Source organism: Motacilla alba, chromosome 1 (assembly GCF_015832195.1).
Source record: "Motacilla alba alba isolate MOTALB_02 chromosome 1, Motacilla_alba_V1.0_pri, whole genome shotgun sequence".
Lineage (NCBI taxonomy): Eukaryota > Metazoa > Chordata > Aves > Passeriformes > Motacillidae > Motacilla > Motacilla alba.
In genome coordinates this window covers 13,115,195-13,128,853 of record NC_052016.1, presented here as the reverse complement: position 1 = coordinate 13,128,853, position 13,659 = coordinate 13,115,195, and the positions used below count along the sequence as shown (strand labels likewise).

General features: G+C 41.5%; 1 protein-coding gene across 2 annotated transcripts in view; it reads right to left on the bottom strand.

Moving 5' to 3' along the window:
* Positions 1-13,659, bottom strand: part of PTGFRN (prostaglandin F2 receptor inhibitor) — a 65,845-nt gene that overhangs the window by 42,200 nt on the left and 9,986 nt on the right. The window contains exon 2 of one of the 2 annotated variants that reach the window (XM_038136744.1): positions 5,851-5,945. The exons of the other annotated variant lie outside the window; for it this stretch is intronic. Coding sequence (XP_037992672.1) covers positions 5,851-5,854 — 4 coding nt within the window. The 5' untranslated portion in view covers positions 5,855-5,945. The remainder of the gene's footprint in view (positions 1-5,850; positions 5,946-13,659) is intronic. 2 annotated transcript variants of the gene reach the window in all.

Here is a 13,659-nt window from a genome sequence, read left to right as displayed (position 1 = left end):
GCAAAATCCCAAACCTCTCACTTCTGTACTGAACTGCTTAACTCCAGCGTTCATGATGTGTAAAGCCATTTTCCAAACTGAAGAAAAAAGTTACTTTTGCCTATTTTTTTTTTTAGCCCATCAAAGTCACGTCCACTCAAGTACTCTTCCTCTATTTTCAAATAAGAAATTATCAGGCTCCTGATGGAAAGCACTCTGCAACTTTCCCTAGCAAGCAGGCAGGTGAAGGGACAAGCAGCATGCCACACAGGCTCTCCTCTTGGGAAGGAGAGCCAAGCATATCAGCACAGGAGATTATAATCCTTATCTCCAATCTGCCCCTCTTCCCTTTGCCTATCCTCCCAGCTTCAATTCTAATCAGGCAGCTACACATCAAGAATGTCATCAGTGACTATGTGGGAGAGGAAGAACAAGTTATAGCAAAAACACCTACAATGTTTGAAAATCTTTCAATACTGTTACAGCAATTATTTTTTAATATATAAATAATATGATTTTCCTAGAAGAGGCGCATTTAAACAAACATTTTACTTTAGTATTTCCTCCACTTTTTAAATGCAGTCAATTAAATTTTCTATGCTACACTGTGTAGTCTGAGAGGAAAAAATCAGAGATTAAGCAGAAAAGGAAAGTTCTTGAAGAACCAGAAAGACGGCTAACTATCAAAATTTCCATATTAGTCTCAAAAAGAGAAGGAAAAAAACAAAACTAAGGGAGATCCCTTACCATTCCTGCTTAACACATCACATTATCATACCCTTCTTTCCAGTGCAGACACACACACAACACGGATTGGGATGTATGCTAAATTATGTGGTAGGCTATTCCTATTCTTTCCAAATGACAAAATTTGGATTGCCTTGACTAGCAGAAGCAACCCAGACTTTCAGCCAGTTTTCACAGGGAAGAAACAAGGGGCTCCTTTAAAAGAGACCAAATATGATTCTTTATGTCAAAGCTGTAATCACCACAGTAGCTTGGGATCATCTGAGGCACACAGGGCTCCCTCCATACCTTGCAAGAAAACAGTCATGTTACACGTCTCTGACTGTAATACTGCCTTACCTAAAAAAAGTCTGATAGATTTTTATGGCTTGAAAGATCTGCAGCCTATCATCTGAAGATATCAGAGAAGAGCAAATGAAAGAGTCAGTGAGAGAGACATTTACATTGTTCTTTCCCAGGCGGCTGGGATTCTTTTTTTAGATAATGTAGAGCTCTTATCAAAAGGAATTAGCCTGGGTGTAATTGCTTAAAACCCATTATCTCTATCAGGATGAAGAAACGCATACTGCATCTTAAGTGGAGCCTCAGAAAAGCTATCAAACTGCAAGGCTGCTGGATTGCTCTTATCTCCATACCATCTGAGATCTCAGAAAAGCCACATCTCCAGCACAGGGTGAAAAAGCAAGTACCTTCCCAGCTGAACTCCATATACACCACGTGGACTAACATTCACGTGAAAGCACATGAGTGTTAATTTTGGAGCACAGGAACAACCTGCTTTCTTCACCACTCATCCCCTCACCCACTGCCACCAAGCCACGGGATTACAGAAGTACCTGAACCATGAGGCTCGCACTAGGGCACAGTTCTCAGTTACCACAGAACCACAGAATGGTTGGGGTTGGAATGGACTTTTAAAGATCATCTAGTTCTAACACCCTGCCATGGGCAGGGACATCTTGCACTAGACCAAGGTGCTGGAAGTTTCAGCCAACCTGACCTCGAATAATTCATTTGAGGCATCCTCAGCTTTTCTGGGCAACCTGCTCCATTGTCTTTCCACCGTCATCATAAAGAATTTCTTCTTAATATCCAATCAAACCCTGCCCTCTTTCAGTTTAAAGCCATTATCCTTTGTCCTATCACTACATGCCTTGGTCAAATGTCTCTCTCCATCTTTCTTACAAGCCCCCTTAAAGTACTGAAAGGCCACAACATGATTTCCCTGGAGTTTTCTCCAGACTTAACACCCCCAATTCTCTCAGCCTTTCTTCAGAGGAAAGGAGTTCCAGCCCTGACAGCAGTCAGAAGATCTTACTGTCCAAAAAAAAGAGGGACAGTAAGAGAACAATACTTCACCGTATGAATTACACTATATCACTGCACATAGTCAGCAGTTCATCTGATCACCGCCCAAAAAGATTCACTTTGGAAAAACATCACTGAACCATCCTACAAAAATGAAAGCCACCTTCTGTCTCTCTCCCAGGCCAGCTGCAAGAGGCAGCATTGCCTCTCCTGCCATCTCGGGCTTTTGGGAATGAAGCACTGCTCACCTGCACAGCTCCTCTCATTCGAAGACAAGCTGACTGGCATCTTTCACTCCAGCACATCACCCATCTCAATCCTGTGCCAAAACAAGCTACAGGAATTTGCTGCAAGCGCTTCTGTGATTACTCATGCTACAATGCAAGGAGAAGAGACCAGTAAACTGCAGTGGAAGCTCTAAGGCAGAAACCAGGTGCATGTGCAGGTAGAGTTTAAAACACTACCACTGGCTGCAAACAGCACAGATCCCTCTGTACTGATTCCTGGCCATGGGGAGAGGTTTGCTACTGGAAGGTAGACCAAGGCATATGGCAGGCAGAAGGGAAAACCTTTCCCAAGTGTGCAAAACAGGAGGCTACCTTGTAAAACAGCAGCTCTTGTCAGGCAGAGAATTGTGGTACCACTGGTCAAAAAAAAAAAAAAAAAAAAAAAAACCAACAAAAAAAAAAAAAAAAAAACAACAAACAAACAAACAAAAAGAAAACCTCCACCAAACAAAAAAGCCAAGAAAAACCAACCACCAAACCACCTAGCAGGCAAAGATAACACTAAAGATCATGCTTTAGATTCCCTGGATGTCAAACAATTCCATCACGTATAATCTCTATTCCCTTTCCCTATCTTTGACTGACAGTTAAAGATAAAAAGCTGTATCTAAGAACTACTTCTGACAAGTCTCTAAAATGCATCCGGGAGTGAAACAGAAAGGGAATAGGGAAAAAACTCTATGAAATGCCAGAATTAACACGCCACTTATTCCTGGGTCTCACCTGACAAACCTGCCCCTGCTAATGGCCTTCATTTACAGCGCTCCAAATTGTCTCACAGATCTCCATTTTTATCCTGCTCTGACAGAACAGCCCATTTAGGTTACCTGGTGACATCTGACCCAAAAAGTCCAGGGATTCTGGAAGTGGTATTTAGACTGCCACACATGACAGGTGATTTTCTGTTGTTCTTCCTCAGAAGCAATTTGTGTTGCAGAGGACAAGTTCAATATGTTGCATTCTAAAGAAAACAGTTGATAAAGCAGTGAAGCCCAGCCCACAAATCAAAGCTTAAGAGCATAGTTGGAAACCAGGCTGCAAATATTTCCAGAAATGCTGTATCTACAGTATCTTCATATTTCCTTTAGTGGAGAGGAAAAACACAGGTTAACAAATACCTATTACTAATGCCAACTTGAGCAAGAGCAGTATTTTTTAGAAGTCCCCAAACTGGAATATACAGAATTAAAATCAGTGCTGTTCTGCAACATCATTAACTTGCAGTTATCTCTTATCTTAAATCTTTCCCAAAGCAGTTGGAACTGAGGAGAGCAGTCCAAATCCATTTGTTCTATACTGCAATTTCCTCTGGGCAGAGACAAACCATTTTCTTTGCTCTGTGTGGAATGCAGCACACCACTAGGATTAAACTGAACTTTTGGGGGATTTAACTGGAGCAAACAATTGGAATAGATAATTTCTAAATCTGCATCTACATTAAGTAAAAATCATACATTGAGTGCAATTCCAAGACAAAAAAAATCTAAATCCTAGAAAGATCACATTAAAACTCTATAAGCTACTATGTTTTTTACTAACATGTCTTTCAACAGGACATAGCTCATAACAGAGCTGATAAAGCTGAAAAGCTAAGAAAATGCATTTGTCAAAAGACTTTTTAAAAAGCTGCATGAATAGAAATATCCATGTGTTTCACAAGTCTGTAATTCATATAATATATATATATTTTAGAAAGTAAATCCTGAAACACTCCCTTCTCTCCCCAAAATAATTTCCATTATCATCACCCTCTTTTTCTCCCAAAGCAGAAAGCATTGATTTTTATTAGTGTGAAGTAATAATTTGTTTTACAAGTCATCTTTAATGCTAGGTAATATACAAAAAAAAAAAAAAAAAGCAAACCCTTTAAAAATGCTTACAAATACATGAAGTGCTAAAACCAATGTAAAGTCTTTTACTTTTCATTAACAATTATACTAAAACCAAAAAGCAAAGCAAGAAAGAGCACAAACAGGTGTTTAGAGGGTTTTTTTTTGGGGGGGGGGGGGTGTGTTTCTTGAGTGATTGTTTTGCCTTGCTTTTAGATGTGAGCTTTTTATTTGGTGTTTGGGATGAAGGGGAGCAGGCTGCAGGAGGTCTTTGCTGGTTTTTTGTGTTCTTTACCTGCTTAAATTTGGTGGCATTTGTCCACTGCAATTTAAGCCAACACCCCACTCACACCAGACAAGGTCCTGTCTAAAGTTAAATCTAAAGGAGATTTGGAATTGAAATTTAAAACTCAAAATACTTTCATAATCCTGATATTACTAATCTTAACTTCCACCTCCCCAAGAATTATTTTGGGGTTCACTTTAAATCTCCACACACAGGCACTCGTTTCCTAACAAGCATTTCACCAGATGAGCAAAGGCAGCCTGGAGGTTTCAGCAAAAGCAGCAACAGAGACCCATCACAGAAGTCAGCAGCCACAACACCAAATGACACAACACACACACACTTGGGCTCCCAGACTCTCCAGTTGGGATCCTGAAGGGCAGCTTCACTCTGCCTGCATCTGCTGTTGTGAGAGATTATGGAACGAGGTGGCTGGGCAGCCAGGCTGCTGGACCTGCTGAACAAGGCAGCATATGGCACTGGCCCACCTTGGCTCCACGCTTGACAACTGATTTGCAGCCACAGGAGCCAGTGGGGGGATGGAGCTCAGTGTTTTAGAGCAATCCTTTTTGACTGTAATTTAATTTTCTAACGGTCTCATCTTCACCGTAAATAATCTCCAAGCAAGCAGCCACATTAAAAATGCCAACAGCAGATGCACACAGAATGGGTGTTATGGCATGGAAATGAGTGCCTGTGCCTTGTAGGACTGTGGAGGTAAGTGCAGTAGCACAGCTTTTGCCAGGTCCTTTTGCAGCAGATCTTCTTGGACAGATTAACCAACTAGACCAAATTAAAAAGCTAGGAACAGATAACAGGCATTCCTGTTTTCAGACTTAGTGCTCACTGTATCACAGTTTCTTTACTTAAAGATGAATGCAAAGAACCAGGCAAAGATGACATAAGCCAACAGAGAACAGTTACCTAACTTGTGCTCTAGCAACTGGTGCCCCCAGAGGACTTCACCTGGGCCCCTCCACAGCTACTGTATCCATACTGCTGCCTGAAACCTGGAAAACTGGAGGCCCGTGTTTTCCAAGCCCTTCTCTCAAAGCCTACAGATCCAATTAGCACCCAAAAGCCAATTTCAGGTCATGCAGAGTAACAGTGTTTGGTATGTTAATCTCTGTGGAGCCTGCATGGTATTTTTCTCCTGGACAACAAGGAATTGCACGCATGCGTGCACATGGAGTATGATTCGAGAGACATCAGGGCTCTTCCTCCTTTAAGACAAGATTTGCATAACTAATTCTGTAATTGAGAACAGGACTGCAAGGTATTTACACTACTTGATGCTGCTGAGCTTTTATTATTTGCTATGGGAGAGACAATGAGAGACTCTCTTGCCCCAGAAAAGACAGGTAGTCTCATCTGTAGCATTAAAAAAAAAAAAAGAGGAGACACATGAAATTACCCATTTCAGGAAGAAATATTTTCCATTACAGAATCATTTCTCTCTTCCAAAGCAGAGGGTCAGCGGTTCAGTGGGAGCAAGGGAAGAAAAGAGGTCTGGATAAGAAAAAAGATGAGAGGTCAGGGACATAAAATAACATCTAGAAGGCACACAGGGATTCCAGTCAAGGTCTCTGTGCAACCCCCACGCAGACTGTTAAATAAAATTTCCCCCAGAATGGGTCTGCAAAACAGCTGGTTTTGAAAACAGGCATGCCACAGCACTCTTCATTATTTGAAAGGGACAAATACCAACACAAGACACTTCTGGAAATGCAGGAAAAAGCTTCACAAACAGCATTCAAATCAATATTGCTGGTTTCATTAAGACTCCTGAAAATTCAGAATAAAGTTTTAGCTTAGTAGATAGAACGCAAGATGGCCTCCTCATTTACTTCATTAATATTTAAACAGAAAAAAAATGTGCATCACAAAGAAAATTAAGACTACCACAACTGTCTACTTTGGCACTAGCACAGTCTTAAAAAAGAGAAAAGGCTGCAGAGGGCAGCTGGTGCTAAGCCTCCAAAAATCACACTGCGTCTTTGGGGGGTTGCAGTGTACAAAAGATCCAAGACACCTGAAGCACAGCAGATATGCTCCTGGAGGGGCACTTCTGGGTCAGTTACATCCCAAGGAATACTAACTGCACACTCAGATTGCTTCTCAGGAAATGGCAAAGTACAGGAACTGGGACTCACCTCAGAAATTCAGTCCTCGACAACCAAAATGATAATGAAGATGCAACCTGTGCACTCGTAAAGGATGCTTAAAGGACTGTTCACATTTGAACTTCAGTGTGGAAATAGAAACTCTTCCCTAAATCACAAATGTGAGCTAAAGCCATGAACACATGTGTGGCCAGGATTTGAAATCCACCCACAATTCGCAGCATCACTTATGCCTGCTCAAAAAATTTAACAGCCAGAATTTCCAAAAAAGCATGCAGGAGTCAAAAATTTCCTGGCATTCAGTGCCTCCAAGAGCTTGAAGGCAAATTAACTGTGTAATTAGCTGTTTGTGGCCCTGAATCCTACCTCTAGAAAGCTGTTCTCACACGTGAAAGGAAACAGTATTGCATGTGGCTGCTGTTTAATTTCCAGGAAGATTAATTTTACTGGACAGAAGAAAAGACTTTCTGGAAGAGGTGGGCAGGTATGTGCATGTGGGCAACACAAAAGAGATCCAGAAACCAGCAAAGCATTGAGCAAGCACCTGGTGAAATTCCACTCCAAATTACCCAATCCTGGAGAAAAACAAACATTTCTATTTGTGACTTAGAGTAAGGGAAAAAAAAAAAAAAAAGACAAAAAAGGAGCACTCTGCTCTTGTGTGACCAAAGTTAGGTAGTTCTTGAAATGAAGAGGTTCAATTATCAAAAATGCCTGAGCATTAATCTCCTGGAGAAACAAGCCTCCTTTCTAAAGTTCCAGGCTCACAGTCCCAAGCTTTCCATCACCTCTGAAAACCATGCCCTGAATTCAATGCAGGCATTTTGTTACCTCCAGTAGCAGAATAGCAAGGTTCATCAATTCAGCACCTGGCCAAAGAAGACCAACAGTCTTTTCATGTTCCCCACCACAAATTTAAAGCCTTTTTTCCTTTTACATTATATGCCAGCAAGTTATCTCTGTTATCTGCTTTGATTAACTTGCAGCATTTGCCGCAGTATCAACTTTTGCCTCAACAATCAATCCTGAACAGCCTCCCTGGTACACACAGGAACAGGTAGCACTGCAGAACGTCACACACGTTTAAGATTCTAGGGAGAATTTGATGTCATTAGACATGAGAAAACCCACATGTAATAAAAACTATCACAGCATAGCACCACTTGGAGCCTTAGCAAAGTTTGAGGTTCAGCCTTTAGCTACCCACTTTCATTTAAGCATGTCCAAATACACATCTTAAAATGCTTCCTGTTATTCCTGCTTTCAAGAATGTATCTGTCCTAAGTAGATACTTTGGTGCTGTCATTGGCATGCTATGCATTGCACAGTCAACACCAGAGGTGATAAAAGAGAAAGGGAAAGATAACACAACAAGATTAGCTAATAGGTGCCAACACCCAGAACATTTCAGAAACCAGCTTCAGAGGTAGCCAAATGCAGCACCCATGAGCCAGCAAATACTTGGGGGAATTAGCCAAGATTAAGCACGTTAAGGCCAGGTTGCATGGACTTCTGAGCAACCTGGTCCAGTGGAAAGCGTTCCTCTCCATGGCAGGTGTCTTGATTTTGCATGGGACCAAAACCACTACAGCAGAGGGGGTGGAACTAGATGATGTGTAAGGTCCCTTCCAACCCAAACCATCCTATGATTGTATGAGGATACCACCTCTAATTTAGGAAGCTTCCAAGCTACATATGATCATGAAATTATACACTAGGATAGTAATGTCTTCACTCTTCCCTAGGCTTGCACTCAAGGCCACTGTCAGTGGCAAGACCTGAGGCTAAATACCTCTTTGGTGTCAGCCTTCCCCTTGCTTCCACAGCCTCAGGAAGCAGGAGCTTGGAGGCACTACTCTTTCATCACTGCTGCTCCTCAGTGGAGCCCAGGATGGTGACTAGGCTGGGCCCAGCAGTGAGAACAGAGACAAAAAAAAAAGGAGTGAAAGAACACAGAATTTTCAAGTAACTCCTACATCAGAGGCAAGGGAATCCTTTTGAGCATGAAACAAGAGTGAAAGGCGGGTAGAGAACCAACATGACATTAAAATAGCAGGAGGAGGAGAATACAATTTTTGAAAGACACCCAGAGGGAAAATGCTTAATTGTCTCTTTTCTGCTCCAGTCTCCATGCAGAACTATTCTAGGTTACACTATTTAACAAGACAACCTACGCACAAAATAAGTAGCTGTTAATATTTGGGTGAAACTTGGGATATGCTGAAATTATTCGGTAACTAACACTTATAATCAGCTCACATTGGAACAGACAGCAGATTGCATGCACCCCAGGCATCCTCACATTTGCTGCGCTGGAAAGAAGAGTTATGTCCCACAGTACATTGCTCCTCAGAACAAAAGACTCTGCATCCCAATGGACAGCACACCAGCCATTTTGTGGATCCTGCAGTGGTGCACATGTGTAGCATGACAACCACAGACAGCACCTCAAGTACACACTGCAAAAGCAACAGTGCAGAGCTGACTAAGCCTCAGAAGTCTCCACCAACCCCTGTGTTGATGCAAACAAAATTTTAACATCACTTGAAATGATGTCTAGTGCAAACACAGTAGCTGTTTAACACCGTAAGAACAGAAGGGGAAAGTACACCACCAATTTAGAAAGTCAAGGGTGTTAAAATTCACCTGGAGAGCTGTACATGGATTTTGCCACGAACACTGGAATTAGCAGCCCATGCTTTTAAAACATGAGGGAAGAGCATTGGTAGCAGCTTTTAAGTACCATTGGGATTTCTAGTGAACAGGTGTCTCTCTGAATTGTCCCCTTCACTTGAGGGCAAAGAGCCCTTGTGTAACAAAGGATATACTCACTGCACATATTCCTCAGAGGTACTTCTGACTGGGCCCGGAAAACCAAAGCATGAAGCACTCCTGTCCAACAAGCAGAGCGAGTCCCAATCCCTGAACACATCCTGGAAGTCATGCCAAGCCAAAGAGACCTGCTCACAAGCCTTAGCACTAGAGACCACATGAACTGACGTATCCCTCCAAGTGCAAGCAGAAAACACAGACCCATACGTAAGAAAACAGAAATGTGACATGTATTTCTACCACACCAGCCTAAACTGGAGAGATGTTCATTTGGCCCTAACCTAAGCCCTTAACTCAGGCTGTAAAACAAAAACTAACTAAAAGCTTGATCTCACAAGCATTAACAAAAAAACCCAAAAAACCCAAAACAACAAACAAACAAACAAACAAAAAACCAAATAAAAATATAAGAAAGAGACTGAATTCTGTGCAGCACCAAGAATTTCTCCTTGCTCACATACTTCATGATAACATCTGAAAAGATAGCATTGTTTAAAAAGTCAGTGCTATATCTAAGCCCCCTTGGGCAAAAGAAAAGGAGTTATGCCTTCAGTAATGTTCAGAAAGTAGCATGGTATACATGTACTCAGATTTCTCAATGGATGGTTTAAAAATAAAGTATCCTCCTCCCCGGTCTGCACCTAGCCATGTCCAATGTCAGCAATACATAACAATAAGCCTGACAAGCCTTTCATAAATAAATACAACAAAACTGTTTATTTCCCTTTTAATTTCTTCACTGTTTATAAATTCACACTTTAAACCTACTTACACACCCTGCTCAATTTTTATTTTACTACACCACATAACTAGCTGGGTTTCTGTCTTGCTGGAATGACAGTCATAAGTCATGCTAACAGCACCACTATCCTATAGCAAATTTGTTTATTATTAGAGAGTAATCAGTATTACTACTGTTACAAGAAAATAACAAAGTGCCTAAAAGGCACTCCTGCTGCTAGTGAAGATCTAAATAGAAGGTACACACAGAACTTACAGGGCTCTAGTTATCTATACAACTCTGCTCTCACCTCCTGCCTCCCCTCTTAATTTTTCAGAAAAAAGAACAGATTTCTACAGATTAATAATCTGAAGAGCATTTCCCAGGAGCTTAAACCTGTTCAAATCCACAACACTAAATTATGACATTTCAAAGAATTCAAGCAAAAGAGCATGCGCCTTAATGGAACATAAGAGCAGCCGACAAATGCCTCTACTGTTTGTAGTTTTATAGCCTAAGCCTACCTGGAGTCAAAATGCAGGGCACAAAGCACACAACTAGATCATGTTTTGCCTTTCCCCAGACAAAACACAGATTATTTCAAGATCTTTATTCCTTTCACAAAGGATAAGCAATTCTTGGACAAGGGATTGCCAGGAATTCTTAAAGTACAGAAGTCCAGTCTGTCCCTAGATAGAAAAGCAGCACTCTTTGCCTTTATATCCTCTTTATCAAGAAGAATTGTGTTAAAAAAAAAAAAAATCAGTTTAATATTTGAGTAATTATCCTCCCTGGGCAGTTTTAAGGTATTCATATTTCTGCCTACCCTGCTCAAACTTCACTTTCATCTCTTAGCAATTCAATGCAAGAAATTCACTACCTGTCCATCACCTACAATTGCTCAGTACAATCAGTGAGTTCTCCCAGAATTCTCTGAGATCCTATTGAAAAAATCTCTCTACTGATGAAAAGAACCATCTTCATTAATCCACCTGGCAGATGCATTCTTCCCTTCTAATCATTATGTGAGTTTACAAATCTAACAAAGCTGTACTCACATCACATTATTCAGATTACAAATTCTCTGGGAAAAGAAAGCTCATGGACATGGTGTTGTAAATCATCAAAACCACTTCTTACTCCTAGTGGATACTTGCTTTAAGAAAAGGTATGTACACAGCTGACTGCTAGGGAAGAGTCACAGGCATGGTCAGTCAACTGGCTATCACTGAAACAAACATCTGTTAAGCAGCAGAACTCAATACTCAGAGCCCTATTTTCTGCAGGAAGGACACACATTTATACAGGGCAGCTCAAACTTTGAGTGAAGCCTACCCAGAGTATTGTAAGCCGAGGCTGTAAGTTATCTGCAGAGAGCCTGAAACAACAGCAGAGGCAAAAGCTGCATCCTTGAATGTCAACACTAGAAGCCAATAACAAATTTAACATCACTACTGTGGATTGTTTCAGGATTTATGTATTTTTATGGAAATGCACAAGAGTTGAATGTTCAATTGCCATTATCACAGCCAGGTTAAGTCCATGAGGCACTACTGGAGTTACAAGAAACATCCTGCAGGAAAAGCTTAAAATGAGGCTCCCTAGTTTCTGTCAGTAAAAGAGAAGAGAACAGACTTTAACAACCCTACTTCACAAGCTCCTGCTAAGCCTGGATGTCAGTCAGTTAAATGTTTGTCACTATTTTATCCTTAAATGCTAGAAATGTTAAAGGAAAAGGAAAGAAAACATTCACAGAATCACAGAGTATCCCAAGTTGGAAGGGACACATGAGGATCACCAAGTCCAACCCCTGGCCCTAGGCGGGACACCCCAGGAGTCACATCATATACCTGAGAGCTTTGTCCAAACACTTCTTGAACTCTGTGAGTCTTGGTGCTGTGACCACTTCTCTGGGGAGCCTGTTCAGTGCCCAACCACCCTCTGGTGGGTTTTATATTTTCCTGATATCCCACCTAAACCTCCCCTGAATCATCTTAATGCCATTCCCTTGGGTCCTGTCACTGGTCACAGAGTGAAGAGAGCAGTGCCTGCCCCTCTGCTTCCCCTCATGAGGAAGTTGGAACTGCAATGAGGTCTCCCCTCAGTCTCCTCTTCCCCAGACTGACTTCAGCTGGCCTTGTACAGCTTCCTCACCAGTCCCTTCAACATCTTCATAGCCCTAATTCCAATTAGTTTCTATCTCAACATAAAAAATTTCTGTAACAATCAGAGGTAGATGGTGCTAAGGAGGGGGAATACAGAAATGGACAGTGGAATTTCTATATGACCCCCATCATAAATTCAAAGAATGTTCTGCCAACTATTTCATTTTTAGAGCTCATTTGGTTTTAAACCCCAGTTTTATTATTACCTGGGACTTGTGACAGGAGCTTCAAAAATACAAGTCACAAAATAACTGTGTAGCAGAGTAGTAGTAATTATGTAACCACATTGTAATAAAAGGCAATATTCCTTAGAGATCTTTCATTAGACCAGCTGTTATAGTAAGAAGAGATGGCATACATGTCCTTTTTTTCTGAAACAGATACAATAAGTAACTTCTGTAAAGTTTCACAAGCACCAAAATCCTATAGAAAAAAACACCTCTACTGTTATACCTTTGCTATCATTCTGCCTCAACGAGCTCAAACACAGCTCAGCTCACATACCACAGCCTCTCACAGTTCTGCCCATCACAACTGTACACTCCAGTGCTTCTACTCACAGTGACTTTCCTGCAGAACAAAACACCCAAGATGACCTGACAAAATCCTTGCTGGCATTCACACTTCTGATGCTGCAAAAAAGACTATTTATGTAGAAGTGGATTCAAATGGAAGAAAAAAAAGGCAGGCAAAGGATGACTTCATGCACAGAAACAGATGTTGTGAAAGAGGGCAAGAGAGAGATTCCACTCTCCTAAGAATGCCAACAATATATACCACCAGATGAGCAGAATTCTGTCCAAGTGCTATTCAGGTTTCCCAGCAGGTACTCACTGCCCTTCACCTACTTCAACAAAGCACACATGCCATCTTTTCTAAGGAAAAGCAGAACCTCCTCAGCACAGGCAGGCTAGTTAGGAGGCAGTCTGAGGCTCCTGTGGCAGAGGCTGCTGAAGCAGACCCACAGGTTCCCTGAAGCTCTCACCAACCTTTCAAGCTATGCTTACTGCATAAACCAGGCATCTCCAAGAAATGGCACAGCAGAACAAGAACACAGGCAAGCCATGCTTGCTCCCCTTCACACACCTTTAAAGAGTGTCCAAACCCAGCCTGACTTACCCCAGACACATCACTGCCTCTGAAGAAGTACTGAAGATCTGTCTGAAACATGGTAAATGTACCAAGAGGAAATTTTATATCAAATTACAAGAGAAGGGTACATGAAATTGCCTGTGAGGAACTTTGAGATCCTGCAAAGACACAGAAACAATCATCAGACCATTTCCTGTCATCATCTGGTGACATACATCCAGGACAATACAGAGGTCTTACAGGTAGGGCATTAATTACCACAAGTTACAAATCTCCTTGGCTTCATGAAT